This window comes from Oncorhynchus mykiss, chromosome 25, assembly GCF_057628025.1.
Source record: "Oncorhynchus mykiss isolate SJ-2025 chromosome 25, ASM5762802v1, whole genome shotgun sequence".
In the NCBI taxonomy this organism is placed as follows: domain Eukaryota; kingdom Metazoa; phylum Chordata; class Actinopteri; order Salmoniformes; family Salmonidae; genus Oncorhynchus; species Oncorhynchus mykiss.
In genome coordinates, this window is record NC_143046.1 from 67,025,339 (window position 1) to 67,049,454 (window position 24,116).

Here is a 24,116-nt window from a genome sequence, read left to right on the forward strand (position 1 = left end):
AACCCAACCTTCTCCATCCAGCCAGAGAGGAGATAGGCCCAGCCTCTAAAGCCGTCTTTTCAGCCCCTACTCCCGTTCGGTCTATCTGAGATGCACAGCAAGCGGAGGTGTCGCTTTTCCGCTGGCATTTCGGACAGTATCTACTTATAGATGGAGAAAAAGAGAAAAGAAAAACAGAAGGGGTATTATCAGGGAGGGATGAGAGCAGCAAAGGCATTTTGTCTTTTTATTCCGCTCCTAAGCCCTGGGCTTTGCTCCCAATCCGGATGGTCGATACGGCCAGGGATGTAAATGAAATGCAAAGAGGAATAAGACTGGCTTCCCATCTCCAGTGTGTGCCTCCATGTCCCCCCCCCCCTCTCTTTTCTGCTCTGTCGCTATTCTCTTCTTCCGGCTGTTTATAGTGTTGTCTCTCTGTCTCCCATTCACAGGCTTGCCTCTCTCTCACCCTCTCTCTGTCTCTTTCCCCCTCTCCCTCCATCCCTTCCCTCTCCCTCTCTCCCTGGCTGGGCTCACAGCTCTTATCTCCTCAGACGCCCCACATTCCAGTGTTGCCGTGGCTGCCTGCCTGCATCCGTGGTCACGGCGATTCCATGGGTTCCTACAATCCTTCAGCAGCTTGCTGATTTGGGGTGGGCAACCGACTCTCAGAGACAGGGGGCGGGGGAGAGACAGTGGAAGAGAGGGACATAAGAGAGGGATGAGAGAGAGTGAGGGAGACAGGAGAGGGAGACAGATAGAGGGAGATTCAAGCAGAAGAGAGGACACAAGAAAAGGTAAATGATAAAGTAAGGTGACAGAGCAAAAAACACAAAATATATTAAACAGCTGTACATTGTACTATAGATTCATAGATTTTTTTGCATCTCCTTCTAATACTAATTTGTCATATTTGTATACATCAATAAATACTTACACCAGAAATAAAATGTCTCATAGAAAAAATAAACACAGTAGAAAAAAAGTATAGCTCTGAGAACATTTTAAGTGGAAAAATGAATCTTTGTTAGAGTATTTTAATCTGTGGACAGCAGAAAAAATAGCATGTTCAGTCAGAATGTGGAAAGTGAGCAAGGTAGAAGGTCTCTCCGAGAACACAGGAACGAGGGAATGGAAGGTGAGTGAGGTAGAAGGTCTCTCCGAGGACAGCGGAACGAGGGAATGGAAGGTGAGCGAGGTAGAAGGTCTCTCCGAGGACAGAGGAACGAGGGAATGGAAGGTGAGCGAGGTAGAAGGTCTCTCCGAGGACAGAGGAAAGAGGGAATGGAAGGTGAGCGAGGTAGAAGGTCTCTCCGAGAACAGAGGAACGAGGGAATGGAAAGTGAGCGAGGTAGAAGGTCTCTCCGAGGACAGAGGAACGAGGGAATGGAAGGTGAGTGAGGTAGAAGGTCTCTCCGAGGACAGAGGAACGAGGGAATGGAAAGTGAGTGAGGTAGAAGGTCTCTCCGAGAACAGAGGAACGAGGGAATGGAAGGTCAGCGAGGTAGAAGGTCTCTCTGAGAACAGAGGAACAAGGGAATGGAAGGTGAGTGAGGTAGGTCTCTCCTAGAACAGAGGAATGAGTCCCTGCTGAGGACCCTTGCATGTCTGTGTGCAATGTCTCTGTCTGTGTTAGCGTAGTTGTGACTCTCAATGTCTGCGCAACAAAATGTCTCTGCGGAGATGAAAGCGCTCCACTGTTCAGTGTGTGTGTGTGTGTGTGTGTGTGTGTTTGTGTCCTCGTGTCTGTGTATCACAGGAGGAGCACACACCTCTAAATGCGTCCCTGGCATTGTAACATTTAATATGTCATTTAAATCCGTGAGGGATTATAGCTCTGGTGTCAAAAGGAGAAAAAAAAAGCTCCTTGAATCCATTTGTTTTTTAAAGGACCATCTCAGCCGGATGGATAGTCGGTGGGCAGCGGTGGTGATTTGGAGCCTGGGTCATGCTAAGAGTCCAGAGGAAAGCGTGGCATGGCACAAGTCTGTCCTAGATTAAGAGCCTGCTCTAATCCTCCATTTCTGCGCACAAATTGGGTTTCCCTCAATCTCAGCCTGACCGTCCTAATGGGAGAACTAAAGAACTAAAGCTGGAGGCCACATAATCACAACGTTAAAAGCCGCGAGAGAGGCAGAGAAAGAGATACAGAGAGAGACAGGGAAATAGTAAATAAAAGAGTGTGTGTGAGAGATGAACAGCTTGATTGGGTTCAGTCCAGGTTGCAAAAGTCATGTAACGTCCCCTGTGGAAAACATTCCCGCAGTGTGAGGTGCAGTCAGGGTCCTGTTTGTCTGGACAACACCACCCCGGGGGCCTGGGAGTCCGTGGGCTCCTTGTCCAGGTACAGGCTGAAGTGCTGGATGCTGCAGGAGCCTCTCGCTGGCCAGGGACAGGTTCTTATCCCAGTTGGGAGGGTAGCCCGTGTGCCTCTCCACGATTTCCTTACATAGCTGTCAATCACAAAGAACACAACTTGTATACAATGACCATAACAAGCACCACTGTACAAATCTTGACCATATACTGTATGTGATTATGGTTAATGCTCATACTCCTATTTGTTTGCTATGGGAGGACTGACTCTCTGTGTAGGAGAGCTCAAACAGGCGAGCTTTATCCTCTCCCTGGATCCTCTCAGCCAGGTCAAACAGGCCAGCTTTCTCCTCTCCCTGGATCCTCTCAGCCAGGTCAAACAGGCCAGCTTTCTCCTCTCCCTGGATCCTCTCAGCCAGGTCAAACAGGCCAACTTTCTCCTCTCCCTGGATCCTCTCAGCCAGGTCAAACAGGCCAACTTTCTCCTCTCCCTGGATCCTCTCAGCCAGGTCAAACAGAAAGAAAGCAGTCTTCATCCTGAAACAAAGAGAACATATCACAGGCTCAGAGCTAAGTTCTGGATGGATGAACCGTGGAGATTTATCCGCAGAGATGCACTAGGAGAATATAGTGATTTATGTAGATGCTAGCTACACAACAGCATTTCATGTAGAATAGCTGGTGCTCTACCACACCAGAGTGGGTTACGTAGATGTTTTAGCTGGCAGACTAGGCTGATCTGTCAGAGAGGCTCTATCTGTAAACTATACATATATACAGTGACTGCAAGAGAAAAGAGAGTCAGTGTCTTCAGTGTTTACTCTTTACTTTACCTGGCCGGCCACATCTCCTAGACCCCCTTGCCCAGGACCCTGGGTGGTAAATGGAACAAGACACAGCTCTACATCTCAACACCTCCTGGGCTTTTCTCATGCATCATTCCTTCCACACAATCATATTCATTCATGTATCACTATGGATGTTAATACACATTGTTCAAAGTGTGCTGGTTTAGGTTTTCACAAACCCAATGTGAATATACAGTACAGTACTGTAGAGCAACATTACCAGCACATTAGACATGGAAGGAACCACATATCCTTTTTCATGTTGTTGCGTATAAACACTTGACCTCTTCTTCAAAATAATATTTTAGCAGGGTTCCGAGCTAATATTTGGCTTGTGGGCATCGACGGACACGCTTGTAGTGAGGGCAAAGGAAATGATGTCACAGTATTCAGCCATGATTATCGCAGTGAATGAGGGACGGCTGGCAACGGCAACAGAAAATGGAGCTTTGACTAATTCCACTTTTGACACACTTATTGACAAAACGCAATAAGAAACTAATTATGTTTCATCTTTAGCCTCATTTCAAATGGCTGGAGGCCTAATGTCTTGCTTTGGTATAACGCGTATAGCTGCTGGATCAGAGCACGGAGAACAGAGGAAACCTTGCTGTAGGAACATCCGTTAAGTCTCTGCCGGTATTGTGAAAGACCACAGAGAAGAAATAGTCAACACCAAAGAGTTTCACTGAACAGAAGATTCTTACTCTGCTATAGAAATGTATGATCACAGGATTCCTAACTAACAGGCCTAGCATGTTCGTCATGCTATGGCATACAGTATGACCATTTCCATGGCAGCTAGCAGAACACCATAGACTCCCCATGAACTGTAGGCCTCTCCTGCTGAGCAGGCCCCCCACCTCTCCAGAGGGCCCTCTGGGCTGTATGTATACTGTGTACCTGTTGTGTGGCTCGGTCCAGATGTAGAGGGTGTGGCGGGTCCACTCCTCCGGGTGGAAGGGCTCCTGGGCAGGCACCAGGTGGTCACACACACCCAGGAGCCAGTGAGAAAAGCTCCTCTCCCAGCTGGGGTCCCGGTCAGGCAGCCCGATGCAGGCCAGCACAGCCCCCCTGCAGACACACACACAACCAGGCAGGCACCGTGACCATGCTGCTGAGGTGGACAGAGCAGAACCACAGTGTTGGAGCCCCTAAAGGGAACTACCCTCAGCTATCTATCTCCCCTCAAACACTACTCACTCTCACCCCAGGTGACTTCTGATAGAACTGAGTAGGCATACATGGGAAGCACATGTGCATCCACCTCATACCCAACAAGCACAAGCATGCACACACACCCACCATTCAGCTCTCTCCCATTCCTACTGATCCACTCTCCTCTCCAGTGTTGTACCCAGAGGGTTGATCCCACTGGTCAGCGTTGCCCCCCTGTTGGCCAAGCAAACACTGCCCCCTGGTGGGCTGGGGATTTGCAGGAGTCCTGTCCAACCCACTTGTTCTCTGTATCCTTCGAGTACCATAGTCAGATGGATAAAACATAAATACACCGAATATATCTGTTCAGTCGTTCTCTGCAGTCTTTCAGACATGGTATTGTGACTCCTCACGGGGCAGTAGCCTGGTGTTATAGTCCTTAATGCTGTAGGTTTTATGTTTCATCTCCTCCTTATTGTTTCAACCACTCAGTGCTCTCCAACAATCTCACCATTCCTCATGTAACAGTATAGCTTCCGTCCCTCTCCTCACCCCTACCTGGGCTCGAACCAGGGACAGTCCATACATTCTCAATAAAGAAAAACACTGTATGTATCTCTATGGTATTCTCTCCCTCCCTTCTCTCCCAGTGACTCACTGTGTGTAGTGAGAGAGGAACTGCTCCAGACTGAAGGTGTCTTTCTCCTCCGTGTGGACCGGGTCCCACCAGCGCCCTGGGAAGTGAACCCCAGGGTGATGCTGGCCCAGCTTGGCCACGTACCAGCTGTACGTCATCATCTGGAGGAGCAGAGAGGTCAACAGACAGGAGTCTTACTAGGATCTTCTACCAAAATGCTTCTAACAATGCTGTTATCATGATGCTGAATGAATAGAAGTCCTGACCTGGACTTAAAACCAATGCAAATTACATTAAGTGGCAAAGTAGTAACCTCCTGGTCAACGAGGCGTACGTCTCTGGCAGTAGCGCAGGGAGTTCCCTGGGAGGTCTCCCCGGGTCAGGATGATAGAGTCTGGAGGGACAGAGACCAGAAGCTCCCGCCCAAACTGCTCCACCACACTGTTACTGCTCTGATCACACTCCCTGGGAGGGACGCAACACAAACCTCTACAAGTCAACAGGAGTTATATATTCTCTTACAACTGTGTGTCTGTGTACTTTTTTTTGAGTGGAGTTATGTTTGTCCATCTCCACTACTGAGGATGGTCTCCGTGTGTGTGTGTGTGTGTGTGTGTACTCTATGTATGCTTTCAAGTGCCTCTGTGGTAAGTTGTCAGTGCCCCCACCCCAGCTCTGTCTATCTAATCGCGGGTAGACAGGTGTGATGGGTCTGACAGCGTATGCCCTCCCCCTGATCAAAGCAGCTGTGTGATGCTCCCTCAGTCTGCCTGGCAGAGCGCAGCACCACACTGGTGTAATCTGCTACCTCTCACGGCTAACATCTCACACTCAGCATTCACAGTGGAATCTATGTGCTAACCGTGCCTCTCTTTAGCCCCCACCATGGGATGAGGAGAGACGGGAGAATAAAATACCTGGCATGTGGAGTGCAGGGCCCCAGTTTGAGCTACAGAGAAAATGATTGGGTTAGCTCAGATGAAACAAGTGCAGAGATTTTTGTCAGTAAAATTCTCAAGATGTTTTGTGTGTGACCCTCTAGCCCAGGGGTATCAAACTCAGAATGCAGCCCGAGGGGCAAACTGTTTCCATCGAGGTCCAGAGGACCGCACTTAAAATGGATTATATTTCCTTGCCGTCTAAATCGGCAAAATAATTGTCCTCTATCCATCGCTTTAAAATGGTTCGATGCTCCCTGACGGCCAAGCCTCCGTTTGATGACTGTTAGTGAGCTGGACAGAGTGAGGAGACTATAAATGTAAGTCAATATCATTTCTACACAGTTTTGATTTAGTTTAAGTCATTTCAATGTCCCCCGAGATCGTTATTTCCCGCAAAAAAAAATATTATTGAGTTTGACACGAGCTTTAGCTACAAGACAACATTTATTTTCCAGTTTGTCGGTCATCCTGAAATCAGTTGGTGCAGGTAAAGATTAAACAGTGTTATAACACCACACACAGGATGGTGACATCAAGCCAAAGTCAGTTGATTTTACTGGATATGATTTTTACCGATGGTTGGAGTGCACCATGTGTTCCAGGAGACCTATAGTGAAGAGCCTCCGGCCCTCCACAGACCCCCATGTCCTAGCCTCCTCCCCAGGCCTGTGTGTGTCCAACTCAGGCCCAGCCCAGCCCAGCCAGCACACACACCACAGCATCACTCTGAAGCCAGAACTGCTCCACCAGAGAGACTAAACACACAACACAGCCTTTACCTGGGGCCGAGGAGACTGTGGCAGCCCAACTCAGGCCCATCCAGTCATCTCTCTGCCCTAACTAAGCCCCATCGCTCACCACTCCCAGCCCAACTCAGGCCCATCCAGTCATCTCTCTGCCCTAACTAAGCCCCATCGCTCACCACTCCCAGCAGTAGGGGTCCGCTGTCTGCTGGTGTCCAGGTTGAATCTCCAGATGAAGAACAAGGAGTAGAGTAGCAGCATGGCCGTCAGAAGCCAGGGAACAACACCCTGCGTCCTGAAGGGAAAAGACAGGCATTCATCACCGTAAGACCACTGACCTTACACATAGTTACTGTATATAGACAGAAATACCATATACAGTTCTTTGCGTAATTATTGGGACAGTAACACATTTCTGTTTTACCTCTTTTACCTCCAGAACTTTGGATTTGAAATGATACAATGATTGAGATTAAAGTGCAGACTGTCAGCTTTAATTTTAGGGTAATTTCATCCATATCGGGTGAAACGTATAGAAATTACAGCAATTTTGTACATAGTCCCCTCAAAGTATATGGACTAATTCACTTATATGTGTATTAAAGTAGTCAAAAGTGTAGTATTTGGTCCCATATTCTTAGCACACAATGATTACATCAAGCTTGTGACTCTACAAACTTGTTGGATGCATTTGCTGTTTGTTTTGATAAAATACATTATTTACCATTCATTCCTGAAACACAACCAATACAAACAGGAAATGCATCCAAAAAGCTTGCAGAGTCACAAGCTTGATGTAATCAAATAAGTGAATTTGTACCATTACTTTTGGTCCCATAAAATGAAGGGACTATGTATAAAAAGTGCTGTAATTTCTAAACGGTTCACACGATTTGGATCAAAAATACCTTGAAATGAAAGCTGAGAGTCTGCACTTCAATCTCAGTCATTGTCTCATTTCAAATCTGAAGTGCTGGAGTACAGAACCAAAACAACAATACATGTGCAAGGGTACCTGTTCATTTTACAAATCACATTTCTTTTCAATCTCCTAATAAGTACATGAAAATACAGTACTTGCAGTGCAATTCCCTGCCAAATGTATTGAGGTACAGGAGAGATAACGTCACTCCACCCGTAGACAGACACACTATCACAGCTAACATGTTCTGTAGCCCACAGCATGATTGCTTTCCTAATGCTGGGTCTGGATGACAGAGTGTGAGTCACTGTGTGACGGGGCCTACCACTCTGCCTCACATCACCATTACAACGCAGAGGACAGTTGTAAATGGTTATATAAAAGAACGACAAAACACTATCCCCTAGTGGTAATCTAAACACATATGGAAATTGAAAATAAAAAGTGGAAATAAAAGTACATATTTATTTGTGCTGTATTTCAGAAAACTTTGCTGACATTTTCATGGAATTTCAATGGAATGACCCACGTATGTTTGCGCACGTTCATGCTTGTGTCTGTAAAGCCAAGTGTGTCTGGGTGCCCCCCAGGGAAGGCAGGGGGAGGCAGGGGGTTGGCTGTGCCCTGGGGACTGCCTGGCTCTGCTCTGCCTTATCAGTGGCACCCAACCGACCTCAGCATAGGCACTACTGTAATGAATTACTGCATCAGAGAGCACTGCTACATACAGATACATGCATTCACATCATTACAACTAGTAGACAAACACACATCAAAATCTCCCTTTCTTCTTTTAATTGTGCAGTGCCATGGCAGCACGACAGGTCGAATAGTTTATTTTCATGTTAAAAGCACTTGGCAATGGTTTAATTTCTCATTAAGGAATGAAGTGAGTGTATATGGACTTGGATTGTGCCTGTCTGAGAGAGTGATTTCTGTCTGTCTGGTGTGTTTCCTTACCTGTCACAGGAGGAGAGGAACAAGCCCAGTCCAGCCAGGATCAGCACAGGGAGGGACAGGTCAGCCATACAGTGGGTCAGCTGAGCCCTGACACACACACACACACACACACACACACAAAACCTCTGATTAGCAGACACCAATGTCTCCATGACTGCATCCCTCTAACCTTCATCAAACTGAAGAACAGCAATTATTGAATAACCTCCCACTTCCCTTTCTTGTGACTGGAAGACACAAATAACTGACCCCTCCCCAATCAAACAGACTAACTTTAATGACTGTATGCACCCTTCCATCCGATTGACAGACACCAAAGAATGTGGCCTCCATCCAACCCCTGTCAGAGAGCCTGTCAGTCACAGACACTTCCCCGGAGCAGAGATAGCTCCCTGCCTCTTCTTTAATACCATCTCTTTTTGACAGCGTATTGAGTCCCCATATCATTGAGTGTAGGCCGATGTGTGTGTGTGTGTTATGTGCATATGTGTGTAAGACTGTGTCAGCTTCTCTAGGGAGGTTTACGTCCCCAATGTGACATGCTTGTCATGTTTGCCTCTCTCCCTCATCTTGAAGGTATGTTTGTCCATCAACCAGCGGGGGTGATGGAAGTGGGTGGGGCCGGGCTGAGGGGGTTGGTGGTGGGGGGTCTTAAGAAGCGTCAGCCGTAGAAAAATACCAGAAGTTGGATGACAGGGGGGGATAGAGGGGGTTGTTGGAGGAAAACACAATCTCTCCAGCTATATTGCAGTGTCTGTCATCACAGCTTGTCATGCTTAAACACCAGAGCTGAGTGATCATTTCAAACTGCTGGAGAAACAGAACACAGAGATGTGGTCCTCTAAGCAGGTTCAGTTCTGCTTTGATGGTAGAGAGGGGAGCGGGAAGAACAAAAGCTGGGGAGAGAGGAGAAAGAGAGGGAGAGACGGGCTCCAGTACTGGCGATGGATGCTTTCCCTCCTTCAGAACAGAACTGATGGGTTTTTGTCTGATGTTTAAACCGGTCTGTCTAGAGTCAAAAGCATTAGAAAACAACTCTTTCACTTCTACAGATCACATGATCCAATAAATAACCTTCAATATTCAACATTTAATGTAATATTCCAGAAAACTATTTCGAAATAAAATACCCTAAAAGCTCAAATAAATGGAAACAATGTGTAAACAAACTGTTGAATTAAGATTCATGCTATAGCAATGACTTCATCTGTAAAATAAAGTGAATAATACTCACTTTAGCATCATGGTGAGGTTCCGTCTGTCTTGGCCTAGGGTCAATTATTAAAGAAAGAAACACATCAACACTCACTACCATACCTCCCACAGCTCCAATATACTGTAATGTATGTTGGTACAGTAAATGTAAATGTATATAAGTGTGTACCAGGCTAAAGGTGCCGTACTCAGTCCTCTGTAGGTGAGTGAGGAGGCCTGAGAGGGAAGTCTGGTCTCCCCAGCAACAGATAGTTGCAGTTTTTCTGCCTACGTCTCTATGGCCACTCAGATGGAAAAGAGCGGTGTGTTGTTAAACTTACTTTGTGAGAGCAGAGGTGGAGCAGGACCCTGGGAATGATGACCACCACGTACAACACCAGAGTGTGCTGGTTACACGGGCCCGGGCCACAGCACAGCGCCCCCCAATGGGCAACCTGACAACAACAAGACGAGACTTAAAGGAGTAGTTAGATGGTTCCTCACCCTGAAAGTAGTCTATGGGCCAGTATTAACTGTAACCCATGGTTCAGTTCTCTTTAAACAGCCAGTACAAACTCCAGTTAACTTTGGCCACCACAAGCTAACAATTAATGGAAGTGATGTGAGCATGTTAATAAAATGTTTATGGACAATTCACCTTTAAGTAACAGCAAACCAAATATGGAGTTGATTTGATTTCAGGTGATTTGGACATCATTTGTGTAAAAAACATGCTCACATGCCCCCATCACATCCATTGATTGTTAGCTTATGGTGGCTAAGGTTAGCAGACGTTTGTAGTGGGCTGTTTAAAGAAAAGTGAAACCTGGATTAGTTTCTCTTGGCCGATAGACTACTTTCAGTGTAACCATCTAACATCAAGTTGTAAAATCGTGAACAACTGCTTAAATGTATCAACATATGGCATTTGTCATTGAAAAAATAAACAGTCTGTATATTAACATACCATATTTCTATAAATTGTACCATATAGTTTCCTCGGGCACACAGTTGTGATATCACAATGGAACGGTCTATCTGGTTTCAGGTGACTGATATGCATGTCTTGTCCTGTGTGAGGGTGGACGGTATAGAAGGATGGTGTAGTTACCCGACTCCTCTGGGGGGCACTATTTGCACAGTGGAAGCTGGCAGTCAGGGAGAAGAGCCCAACGAAGAGGTTGAGGGAGAAGACCTCGGCCACCACCGACCACTGCCAGCTGGGCCTGGACACAGCAAACACCCCCCAGCCAGCACCGCACCTGGCCCCGGGTCTGCCAGTCTGGAGGAGTGGCAGAGGGTCAGGTACAGGGGTGACCACATGTCCAACCCCAGGTATGGGTAAGCGTATGGTTCGTGGCTATCCAAAGTGAGAAAAGTCATAATGATGATAGACGGATATGGTTGACCACGAATGCAAAACAAAATCATTGACATGTTTTTGAAAATGTCCAAGTACCGGTCATTGAAACAATTCTATTTTCGTAGCCATAGGAACTATCTAAAGCTCTGACCATTCCCATACCACATCCTTCAGGCCTCTCTCTCCAGAAGCAAATTCATCCGCCAGCCTGACATAGATAACCACTATGGGAGATGTACTCCTTTACTTCAAAAGTCCTCCCTCCCCTTCTTCCTCTCTTCTATCTCTTTAGTGGTAACTGAAGCAAACTTGGGATAAATATGTCATATGCAAGACCCACCACTTACTAAAAAGAGACACAGAGGGAGAAGGATGACAAATGATGAGGAGGAGAAGGGGAAGACAACTCAAATAGTACAGAGATGTGTGTGTGGGGGGGGGGGGGGGGGGGGGGGTCAGAGTAAGTGAGGATGAAATGAAGAAAACATAGAAAAAAAAAGTTGAGGAGGAGAGAGGGGGGGGGGGGAAGAGGAATAAAAAAAATCAGCCCAGTCCCCGGCACGCTGGCTCTGAAATATGAACAGGCTCCACAATTAAGGAAGTCAGGCAGTATGGCCGTTTCCGCCATTGTGTAGAGTGGCTTAGAGTCCTCATCAGCCTATCAGCTAACTGACAGGCAGAGAGCTGCTCTATTCAGCACGGCAGATACAAGCTGCAGGCCAAACGGCTGCCAGGTCCCTTATGACCCCACAATCCCTTGCCGGTGACAGCTTCAAGCTCCATAGCAAATTAGGCGCTCTCACATTACAATCGCAGAAGACAGATTCCATTAACGGTATCTGAAATTGAGTAGAGAGCAGGCCCGTTATCAGACCTGACTCATAAGTACCGCCATTAATCACAAGGCATGATACCATTTATACATTTCCAGCTCTCTGCCTGCCGCTGTGATAGTCAGCCACAAAAGGCCTGATGAGACTTAGGCTAGGGGAACAATGGAGCTTTCTGAGGAAAGCGCCGTAAATCAGAAAAAAAAGGAGAGGGAGGAGAGTAAAAAAAGTATTGCTTGCTGATGACTTTTTTCCTTCATTTTTCCCTCTCCTTTCTGCCAGTATTTTTGCTCTGTGTTCTATGTGATGCAGGACTGGGGTGGGGGGGTGTCTAGTGGTGGGAGTGGGGGTCAGTCTTAGTAAGAGATAGCAGCGTCTTTCTCACTGCATCGCTCCAGGAATTAGCTGCAACTTGAACGGTAGGAGAAGGGGGTGGGGGCGGATAGGGACTTTTCTTGAGGTGCAGGGACGCCCCTCGCCCTCAATTCTACCCCCCTGTGTGGCAATTAACACCCCGCCCACACACTTAGCAGGGGTGCTGGTTTTGGGGTAAAGCAGGGTGCTGAGCAGTAGTGGGGGTCCTTGGAAGTAATGTGGCTATTACACCAGGCTCGCTATGGCTTCTACGGACAAGACCTGTCGAGACAGACACAAACACACTCCTGTCCTCTCTTTCTGAGAGGCTAACATCTCTCTCTCTCAGGGCCTGTCAGTGTGTCAAAACCCAGTGATGTGTGTACACTTAGGTTTAAATTACCTGTCTGTCTGCAGAGGACCACCTGGGTCCCAGTCAGCGTCTCCATGGCTCATTCTCTGGGCTGGGGTTGGGGCTAGCTACTCCCATGGTAGGGAGATGAAGAGGGAGAGAATATGATACCATTGCGGCCATGTTTCCTGTTATCAAAGCTCAATGTGGTGCAGGGTGCTGCTGTTCTGTAATGTTGTGGCTCAGTGACAATAGCTGTAATGTTGAGACATGGCTGGAGAATAACATATGGGTATTTTACCCTGAACTGATCCAGCTTGCCAGAATGTCTCAGTCTCATCACTGGGGTAACTAACTGGATGACAAAGAATTCTATACAGAAATTCTGTAAATAAATTGTATTTCATGAATTGGGAGATCTTAGCTCTGCTAAAAAAAACAAATAATGGAAATTAATTTCATTAAAATATTTTTTTAAATCCTGGGAATTTGAACCATAACCATCAAGCTCTTATTGAAGTAAAATAAATCTACCGAAATCATATAATAATTCACTTTGTAAAATAAAATATCCTAAAAGAAAGTATATAAGTCAGTAACCAGAACAAGAACAAATACCTTCAAGGAAACACAAATACCCATAAATACTCCAAACCACAAACCCTGTAGACATTGTCCTCAAACCAACAGACATACAGTGCATTCGGAAAGTATTCAGACCCATTCACATTTTTTTACCTTACAGCTTTAATCTAAAATGTATAAAATATTTTTCCCCTCAATCTACACACAAATTTCCAAAATGACAAAGCAAAAACAGGTCTTTAGATTTTTTTGCAAATGAAAAAAAAAAAAAGAAGCTAAATATCACATTTACATAGAGGACCAGTCAACAGTTTGGACACACCTACTCATTCTAGGGTTTTTCTTTATTTTTTACTTTTCTACATTGTAGAATAATAGTGAAGACATCAAAACTATGAAATAACACATGGAATCATGTATTAACCAAAAAGTGTTAAATCAAAATATATTTTATATTTGAAATTCTTCAAAGTACCCACCCTTTGCCTTGATGACAGCTTTGCCGCCCACTCTTGGAATTCTTTCAACCAGCTTGTTAAGGAATGTTTTTCCAACAGTCTTAAAGGAGTTCCCACATATGCTGAGCACTTGTTGGATGCTTTTCCTTCACTCTGCGGTCCAACTCCTCTCAAACCATCTCAGTTGGGTTGAGGTAGGGTGATTGTGGAGGCCAGGTCATCAGATGCAGCATTCTATCACTCTCCTTCTTGGTCAAATAGCCCTTACACACGCTGGAGGTGTGTTGGGTCATTGTCTGTTAAAAAACAAATAGTCTCACTAACCTCAACTTAGAGGGGATGGCGTATCGCTGCAAAATGCGGTGGTAACCATGCTGGTTGTGTGCCTTGAATTCTAAATCAATCAATCAATCAATCAATCAATCATCGACAGTGTCACCAGCAAAGCAAGCCCACACACCATCACACCTCCTCCTCCATGCTTCAAGTTGGGAACCACACAAGTGGAGGTCATCCGTTCACTTACTCTGCATCTCACAAAGCAAATTTGGACTCATCAGACCAAAGGACAGATTTCCACCGGTCTAATGTCAATTTCTCATGTTTCTTGGCCCAAGCAAGTCTCTTCTTATTGGTGTCCTTTAGTAGTGGTTTCTTTATAGCAATTCGACCATGAAGGCATGATTCACGCAGTCTCCTCTGAACAGTTGATGTTGAGATCGTTTACTGAGTGTTGTTTACTTGAACTCTGTGAAGCATTTATTTGAGCTGCAATCTGAAGTGCAGTTAACTCTGATGAACTTACCCTAAATAAGGTATTTCTGTTTTTTATGTTTAATACAATTGCAAAAATGTCTAAAAACCCATTTTCACTTCGTCGTTATGGGGTATTGATGAGAAAAAAAATGAAACTATAATAATTTTATCAATTTTAGAATAAGGCTGTAAGGTAACAAAATGTGGAAAAACTAAATGGGTCTGAATACTTTCTGAATGCACTGTAGTTACCAGTGTCTTCCACAAGGAAAGACAGTAGGACACTAATAGCTTGCCACTGTCACGTTGAAGAGTCAAAGCAGAAAATGCCTCATTTACCCCCTCAGTTCCTAAACATGGGCCAGAGGCTTGCCAGCACTACACTGCAGCCCAGCACCAAATGCCTGCCTGGGCTGGCCACAATAATACCACACAAAGCGCCACCACCAGCGGAAGCAGCCGTCTGTAGTGAATGTGTAGTGAATGAGACAACACAAAGAGCCAGACCAGGGGATGGACTGTCACACAACACCCCAGGGACCACACAATGCCACAGCTGTGTCATCGCAGATCGGCCCACCACTGTTCCCTCACCCAGAGAGTGGCGCTTTGAGAGAGACATAGCTGGAAAAGAATCACACATTCCTGAAGAGGCTAGGATGAAGCCCATGAAGTGGTGTCCCGGCCTGGTCTGGTGTGACAGAGGGTTCCATCTGGCCTTGGCTCAGTAACACTGACACCCCAGGGCTTAGCTGTGGCCAGGACAGGACAGTGGGCTGAACACTGAGGATCTTTAGATAATATGACAGTGTTTGTGGCTTAGTGCTCTGTTGTATCACATTTGGAAAACAGACACGCAACCCTGTTTTTGGGCCAAGCTAGGAAAAATAGGGGTAAAAAAACTATGTCATATAAAGCATACCAAATCAAATCAATTGTATTTGTCACATTCACATGGTTAGCAGATGTTAATGCGGGTGTAGCGAAATGCTTGTGCTTCTAGTTCCGACAATGCAGTAATAACCAACGAGTAATCTAACCTAACAATTCCACAACTATTACCTTATATACACACAAGTGTAAAGGGATAAAGTACATTACACATGTATAGTAGCTCATGAACATGATTGTATGGCTGCTACATACAGGACCAGTCACATTTTTGGAAACACCTACACATTCCAGGGTTTTTCTTTATTTTTATTATTTTCTACATTGTAGAATAATAGTGAAGACATCAAAACTATGAAATAACACATATGGAACCATGTAGTAACCAAAAAAAGTGTTAAAACAAATCAAATATATTTTAGATCCTTCAAAGTATTCACCCTCTGCCTTGGCCTTCTTGGCATTCTCTCATCCAGCTTCATGAGGAATGCTTTCCCAACAGTCTTGAAGGAGTTCCCACATATGCTGAGCACTTGTTGGCTGACTTTTCTTGACTCTGCGGTCCAACTCATCCCAAACCATCTCAATTGGGTTGAGGTCGGGTGATTGTGGAGGCCAGGTCACCTGATGCAGCACCATCACTCTCTTGGTCAAATAGTCCTTACACACGCTGAAGGTGTGTTGGGTCATTGTCCTGTTGAAAAACAAATAATAGTCCCACTAAGCGCAAACCAGATGGGATGGCGTATTGCTGCAGAATGCTGTGGTAGCCATGCTGGTTAAGTGTGCCTTGAATTCTAAATAAATCACTGACAGTGTCACCAGCAAACCAAACTGCCTCCATGCTTCACGATGGGAATGACACATGCGAAGATCATCCGTTCACCTACTCTGCGTAAGGACACAATGGTTGGAAGCAAAAATCTCACATTTGGACTTATCAGACCAAAGGACGGATTTCCACTAATCAAATTTTCTTGGCCCAAGCAAGTCTCTTCTTCTTATTGGTGTCCTTTAGTGGTGGTTTCTTTGCAGCAATTTGACCGTGAAGGCCTGATTCACACAGTCTCATCTGAACAGTTGCTGTTGAGATGTGTGTTCCTTGAACTCTGTAGTATTTATTTGGGCTGCAATCTAAGGCTGGTAACTCTAATGAACTTGTCCTCTGCAGCAGAGGTAACTCTGGATCTTTCTTTCCTGTGGCAGTCCTCATGAGAGCCAGTTTGGTTGAAGACACGGATGTCGATTAAGGCAGCCCCCCACACCTTTCTGATTTAGAGGGTTTCTTTGGGTTAAATGCGGAAGACACATTTCAGTTGAAGGCCTTCAGTTGTACAACTGACGAGGTCTCAACCCCTTTCCCTTTCATCAAAGTATTTGATGGTTTTTGTGACTGCAAAAAAGTTCTTGACATTATCCGGATTGACCGGATTTAAAGTAATGACGGACTGTCGTTTCTCTTTGTTTATTTGAGCTGTTATTGCCATAATAGGGCTGTCTTCTATATACCACCACTACTTTGTCACAACACAACTGATTGGATCAAACGCATTGAGGAAAGAAATTCCACAAATTAACTTTTAACAAGGCACACCTGTTAATTGAAAACCATTCCAGGTGACTACCTCATGAAGCTGGTTGAGAGAATGCCAAGAGTGAGCAAAGCTGTTATCAAAGCAAAGGGTGGCTACTTTGAAGAATCTGAAATATAAAATATATTTTGATTTGTTTAACATTTGTTTGGTTACTACATGATTCCATTGGTGTAATTTCAGTGTTGATGTCTTCACTGCTTTTCTACAATGTAGAAAAAAGTAAAAATAAAGAAATACCCTAGAATGAGTAGGTGTCCAAACTTTTGACTGGTACTGTATATAATTATTAAAACATAAATGTATTCATAATGCCTAGTATGTGCCTTCCAACAGCTAGTAAACTAACCTTCCTCAATGTGCACCCATTTCTGTTTAAACTCTCCAATCAAGCAGAGGCAGCAACAGCAGCAAAGAGAGGAGAAGAGGTAAAAAGGACCTGAGAGCGGAATGAGGCTCAGACACCCCTCCTCCAGGAGAGTGCCCGCCCGAACGCGCGTGCAAAATTAATCACCACAATCCTGCTCAAACAATGCAGCCTATGATATGACAATTTGTCCCAGAATGCCATCTTAATCTCCAGACCAACACACAAAAATGACATAAAACAGAAAAAAACAAATGACAGAAATCCTATGTTTATGCAATTCATAGAAAGCCATTTTTATACAGCTGCTGCAGCTATTTTAACAAAGTCATTAGGCAGCCACCACTGATATATAAATGTTGCTCTACAGATTCCATTAACTAATTCTGGAAGAATTGTAATTGCCGAGTCTGATCCATCTCCTAGCCTGGTGCCTTATTAAGACTGCCTGTGGCGGGTGAGGGATGTAATATTGACGTCCGAGGCCGACACAATCTCAGGCCCACGGGCGAGAGGAATATTAAAACTGGTACTTTGTTATGCTGTCTATCTACCCCACTCTACCCCCCTCCTACCCCATCCCACTGCCAGTAATGAGGAAATAACATCTTCATTAAACATCTGTTTAACTGCATTACAGAATGAGTCCTGGGGGGAACCATTGGTCATGCTGAGGATGGGGGTGAGAGGAGCAGGAGGCCTCATGTCTTAGGAGACAGTAGGATATCATACAGACAGGGCAAAGGTCCAAACATAGCTTTTAAATAGGTTATCAAACCATACAACTACCCTCTTCAATTATGGTTGAGAGAAGCTATGGCTCTGAACACTGAGCGCCTTGAACACTGAGCGCCTGACCACAACAGATGTGAAAGGGAGGGTCTGATGTGAAAGGGGGGGTTGCGGATGGGGATAGAGGGGGATGTTCAGCTTTTAACCCCTATAGAACTCCGGACAAAAACACACATAAGCACCCAAAAAGACACATACACAGACTGATTCAGTGATGACCCCGCCACACACGTCCCTCCAGCAGCCCCAGCCCTGTGGAAAAACAACCCATCTGAGGGAGCAGCAACAAGGAAGGGGATGCACCATCAGGACCATGTGGTGGAGGCCCGTTTAAGGGGTCTGGCACACCGCCTGCCCCTGCCAGTCCACTGAGTTATCAGCTGGTCCACAGAGGCCTGCTCTTGGCAGTTGAGTGTCTCGCAGGTGTACCTTTGGGACAAGGGAGGGGTATGGGGCCCATTTGGTGAGCCTCACGAATCCTGTTGTTTTGTAATCTTACTATTACCCAACGTCTCAAAAGTGCTGATTGTTGGATGTTAGTGGTTGTAACAGACAATGTTGTTGTTGTTTTAGCGCTCCTCTGGTTGTGTCTGTGTGCTCTGTCTCTCTATGAAGTGAGAGAGATTCCTCCCAGGTAGCACAGTTTCAGAGGAGCTTTAGCAGATAAACTGTGAAATGAGGGAGCACCAAATACTGAGCTCTCTGGATTGTCATCTAAGTCTGATAGGGCCACATATTATTCCTATGAAGTTTCAAGTGCAATCGATACTAATTATTATCATTATGGTCACCATCTTCAAAGGCCTATCAAGTCCTGGTGTGAAAACATAACGAGATGTGCAATTTGGCCATCAAACCATGTGATCAAGCCAAGTGTGCTGTAATTGACAAATCAAAGGGAAGCTAAGTGCTACATTTTAAACTTACGCAACTGGCAGTTTAGGGAGAAATGGCTTCCAAGCCTATCAATTTACATTCCACCACATTAAACACGGCAATCTGTCCAACTAATTTAAATTGATACATCAAAGGCTTGCTATGTTGGCAATATTCCAGACAAATTTCAAGGTCTTGCAATTTACTGTTCGTGAGAAACTAACATTTCAAGTCTAAAAAAAATAAAAGTGCATAACATGTAATAACTTCAATGCAATAGGTCTGCAGACAATTGATACTAAGTCCCTATGCATTTAAAACTGTGACTATTCCTCTGGTGCACCCACTTCCATAACCACTCTCAAAATTCTGCTGGGGTACAAACAAAACTTACGCAAATTGGATACACAAACCAGGGGAAACCAGGGGAAATGCCAATCACAGCCATATTATAGGTATTACTAGAATTCCACTTATAGAGCTTAACCTAAATGTCCCTGAGAGGGCTAGGCAGGTAGGAAGTGCAGACTGGTCAGGTTTGGCATATAGTCTGAAGGACCGGTCTGGCCGGAGGGACTCCCACAGGGGCGTAGCATGCCATCTCTGCCACCCTACCGGGCACGGGCAAAGCACCCAAGGCCCCCAGACAACCATTCTGGAAACCATCTACCCCCTTGCCCCCTCAAACCCTACCAGTACCACACCAAGTCTGCCAGCTGAACTCCAGCCACGGGCTAAACCCAAACCAAGCCCCAAACAGATAATGACTAAAACCTTTTATGCCTATTTTTCAAATTGAAAAGCTAGATTATACATACTTAAGAGCTTACAGAGTGTGGGTTGGTGCTCTGGCTGAAGTCCTCAGTGCCCATCAGCCCAGTGGGGGGGTGGGGGGGTCTACATAATGACTTTTCACTTAGTCTAACTATAATCCAAAATTGGATCTAAATCCTTAGAGATTACAAACAGGGCTGCACTTTGCATGTGCTGTGGTCCAAATATCTTCAGACAGCATGCATAGCTGCTGGCTCCAGAAATCACAGTATGGAAGTGGCTAGCCAGAGCTTAGTGAAATGGTGCTATTGATCGTTTATGAAACAAATTCCAAAATGGAGTTGAGTCCATATCAGAGAGACAGAGACTCAGAGATCCACAGAGCCCAAACCACAACAGAACAGCTCCAGAGCAGTGAGTAAGAGTGGAAAGGAAAGGGAGAGGCAGGGCAGAGGCTAAGGCTGCAGTCAGTCAGTCCGGGCTGAGGGAAAGTCCACATGGGGAGAGCACTTCCTCCTCAGCCCCTGTCCTGCTCCAGCCTCCAGCAGGGCTAACCCCTCCAGCACACCTGCCACCTAGCCCACCACCGGCCAAGCACACAGGAAATGGACCCAGCCCACTGCAGCGCACATGGGAGCAGTGACACTCACAGCCCTGTATCACCTGCTTTCTCTGGCCCAAAACAACTTGCTGATAGGTACTGTATCTGTGCTAAAACAGTTTTTAACATATGCCACAACTAATATGTGGGAACGGTAAATCAAACACAGCGTATGATATATATTTAATATAGCACTGCATGCATAAATGGGCCTTGTAAAATGTAAAACTATGTCAAAGGGAAAACATTCTAACAGTAAACTGCCACCAATGGTGCACAGCGCACACAAGTAGGAAACTACCTCAATCAGAAAACGGTTATGCAAGGTATGCCAGCCGACAGTGTGAGATAAACGCACACAAAGAGGGAGAGTGGAAAAGATTCCTTTCATGATGGGGTCAGCAGGCAGGCTGAGCTGTAGGAGGACCACCACAGGCGGGTTGGCATGGGAATGTGCAGAGACACAGTAGCATAACACATTCTGAGCTTATGATTGAGGGAGGGAGGGACAGCGAGGGAGGAGTAGTGATAGCGAGGGAGGAGTGGTGATCCTGTCCGTCTTAGACCCAGGAGGGCAGAAGGGGAGAGATTAGAAATCATGCCATGTCAGGATTGGGAGCATGCTGGGCGATGAGAGGGGGGTCAGGCACTTGGAGGGGGCGTGACTGTGTCACACACAAACACACACACACAGTGACAATGGGAGGGCAATGGGTAAACAGGCTGGGTGTGTTTGTGGGTGAGAAGTGTGGTGGGACTCTGTTCTGAATACAGAACAGGGGATCAGAAACACTACTAGCTGAAAGAGACAACCCACAAATATCACCAACCCCTTCTCTAAGCAGCAAGATGCAAACGTCAGTTGGAAAATGTTCAGCCTTTTACAGCTTGTTTCTAGCCTACAGCGTTGCAGTTATGCATCCTATACATTTATATAATCAAAGTCCCCTCCCCTAGAGCTGTGCACGGCAGAGTTGTTGACAAAGATCCAACACATGGCAGATTTGCTAGTTTGGCACACATTTGGATAAAAATTTCAAGAAGACAAGTGAAGGAGCGTACTGGAATTTATTATGGATGCTAGAAACTGGTGAGTTTTTCTGATGCTAAAAAGCATGCATTTGCACACTGCAGTAGTCTACAGCTAAGGCACTGTTTACATGTGGAGTTAGCTAGCAATTCTCAGTTTGAGTTGTGTCCTTTCTGACAGTGAAATGTGTCAGGCAGACTAGCTAGCTATGTTTTGTGGAAAAATATATCACTGGAATTTGGACGTGAGCTAACCTGTGTTGAGGTCAGCTGTTAAATAACCAAATATAGCTAGCTACCTTTCTTTGCCTTTCTAGCTAATTAGCTTTCAGCTGACTGGTGTTAGCTAGCTACAGAGCCTAACTGCTGCACTCACTAACATTAGCTAGATAGCTACCTAGCTAATCAAATGATCTGTTTGCATTTATTGATAAACCTCAGCTTAAAAACCACCATATAGCTAGCTATCTACAGTAGCCTAGGTTTGTTATCATACACTTCTTATGATTGGCAGCCTGGTGAAGCAGCACCTGTGAGTTTCCGAGCAACCGAGTTGCTTGACCTGGTGTTAGAACTCTGAGCTTTGGCTGAAAAAGATATGAGCTTTGTCAGAAACGCTACAAAAATGTAGCACATAGCTGGTTTTCTATTGGCAGGTGAGAGCGATAAATGATCCATTTAAATCAAAACTGTTGCCCCTACAAACGTATTCAGTCTGAAAGGTGGCCGGTCTAATGGTCACTTTGTGGATGCTGTAGTCTCCTTCTTATCCGAGGCCTAGATATTGCGCTAAGATGGGGCAAAAAATTGCCTTATTCCTAATGTTAACGAATCCGGTATGTGGTTCTCGGTAATGGCCTGACAACTCATGACGAGAGGAGGGAGGTTATTGTGTACCTCCAAACAAGGTGATTTGTGAATTTTCATCGACATTGGCATCATAATGGCTTAGAGATTTGAATGTAACATTGACCTTCAAGCCTACTGTTGTCGTGGCGGTCCATTAACAGACGTGTAACTGCAGAGTTACAGCACTATTGGATGCAGCAGACTAATCATGTTGACTATAATGAGTAGATGAGAAGGACCAGGAGTTTTCACTGACTAGGTGGCCTGACCAGGAGAACTCCTGACCTTGGCGTTAAGTTGTAGTCCTACCTGCAGACAGTGAAGCAGAGGGCCCGGCTGGCCCCGGCAGGCTGCTCAGTAGGTTGACACTGTGGGCCGGAGACATGGAGAGGCAGGGCAGCAGGGACAGAGCAAGGAGGGCCAGCAGGCTGAAGACTGGGTAGTGGGTAGCCACCTGCCCCGACCAACACAGAGAGAGGACACGTCAGTAACCAGGGGAGGGATTATGAAGAGAGAGACCGGAGAAAGCCAGCTATCCGTCCCAGACTGAGAACATCGGGGTATAGGTAGATGTTTTTCCTGGTCAATGGAGGAAATACTCTTGGCCCTGGATATCAGGCTAAAGAGTTTGAGGAGTGCAAAATGAAGTGTGGTGGAAGAATACAGTGAGGGAAGGGGAGGGGGCATGGGGCTGAGGCAGGATGAAAGGGAGAGAGGGTAGAAGGGTAATGAAAGCCTGTCATTTTAATGAGCCCCACTGCCACCAGCGCTGTACGTGAGCTGCATCTTTGTCTGCAGTGAGTGTATGACCCTGGGGGAGCGGGGGTAGAGGTGAAGGGATGGATGGAGTGGCAGGCCTGGCCTAGAGAGCCATAGTGTTACTGTGTGACCTGACCGCTGACTGACTCCGCAATGAGAGGGCCTCGCAACCCTCTTTCTTCTTTCTCTCTACACAACCCATTCCTCCTCCTCTTCCTCCCCTCATCACTTCCCAAGGACAAGGCACGTAGTGCTCGACAGCCCTGGACCCAAACTACCTCGGTGCCGCAGCCACTCCCGCCCTGGGGATCCCGGAAATCACTGCAATTAGCCGCTAAGTCTCCTCCAGGCCGATAAGGGCTCAGTCATTAAACACAGACTCATTCCCTGGCACTGATAAGGCTGGGCCAGCCGAAGAGCAGGGGCAGCCCTTCAAATGGAGCCGCCACTGAGAGGTGAGAGTGTGATTACCCCGCCAATCATCACAGACACTGCCGAGGCTCAATGACACCTGGCCAGGTCCACAACAACCAGGCAGGTCTGAGGAGAGACTGGAGGAGCTTTTAAAGCTAGGGAGGTAAATTAATGGTCAAAGGGAAAGAGACAAGGAGAGGATGAGTGGGTGGTAAAAAGGAAGAGTGAAAGGCGAGGAGCCCGAGAGCGAGCAACGAGAGAGGAAAGTGGACAGACAGCAAAGAAAGAAAGAAAATAAGGGAAGACATTCAAAAATTCCAGTTTGGTAAACAGATGGTTGTATCAGACAGGCAGGCAGGTGAACATGAGGTGGAGGTAGGAAAGAGGGGATGTTGGAGCAGATTTAGACGGACAGGCTCATAGTTAAAGAATGAAAGGACAGCGGAGGGGCACCAAGGCCACGGGAAGCTGTGGGCAGAGAGAGCTCCAGAGCTCTGGGGATTGGAGGGAAGGGCCGGCGGCCCTCCGAACCCTGGGGAGACCTGAGACAGACGGGAAGGCCACACGGACTGCGGCACTAACGACAGGATTACTGGCATAGTGACACTGACACAGCCTCCCTAAAAGGATCACAGCAGCGTAATAAACTTTATTAAATAATACAATTTATTATAACTGTTAACCCGATTTAGTTCATTCTTCGCGGCTTACACACACATACACACACAAAAAGAGGGGTGGATATAATAAGCCTTATACCCTACATAAGGCAAAGC

General features: G+C 46.0%; 1 protein-coding gene across 1 annotated transcript in view; it reads right to left on the minus strand.

Annotated features, from left to right (window-relative positions):
- Positions 1-286: 286 nt before the first annotated feature.
- The window catches only part of tmem260 (transmembrane protein 260), a 29,657-nt gene continuing 5,827 nt past the window's right edge, over positions 287-24,116 (minus strand). Inside the window, 21 exon segments of the mRNA XM_090219313.1 lie at positions 287-2,433; positions 2,569-2,600; positions 2,775-2,832; positions 3,129-3,142; positions 4,007-4,217; positions 4,960-5,099; positions 5,252-5,276; positions 5,278-5,403; positions 6,453-6,498; positions 6,501-6,576; positions 6,579-6,634; positions 6,805-6,917; positions 8,505-8,591; positions 9,739-9,754; positions 9,757-9,772; positions 9,889-9,992; positions 10,036-10,153; positions 10,810-10,940; positions 10,943-10,980; positions 12,277-12,472; positions 22,477-22,621. Coding sequence (XP_090075439.1) covers positions 2,211-2,433; positions 2,569-2,600; positions 2,775-2,832; positions 3,129-3,142; positions 4,007-4,217; positions 4,960-5,099; positions 5,252-5,276; positions 5,278-5,403; positions 6,453-6,498; positions 6,501-6,576; positions 6,579-6,634; positions 6,805-6,917; positions 8,505-8,591; positions 9,739-9,754; positions 9,757-9,772; positions 9,889-9,992; positions 10,036-10,153; positions 10,810-10,940; positions 10,943-10,980; positions 12,277-12,472; positions 22,477-22,621 — 1,971 coding nt within the window. The 3' untranslated portion in view covers positions 287-2,210.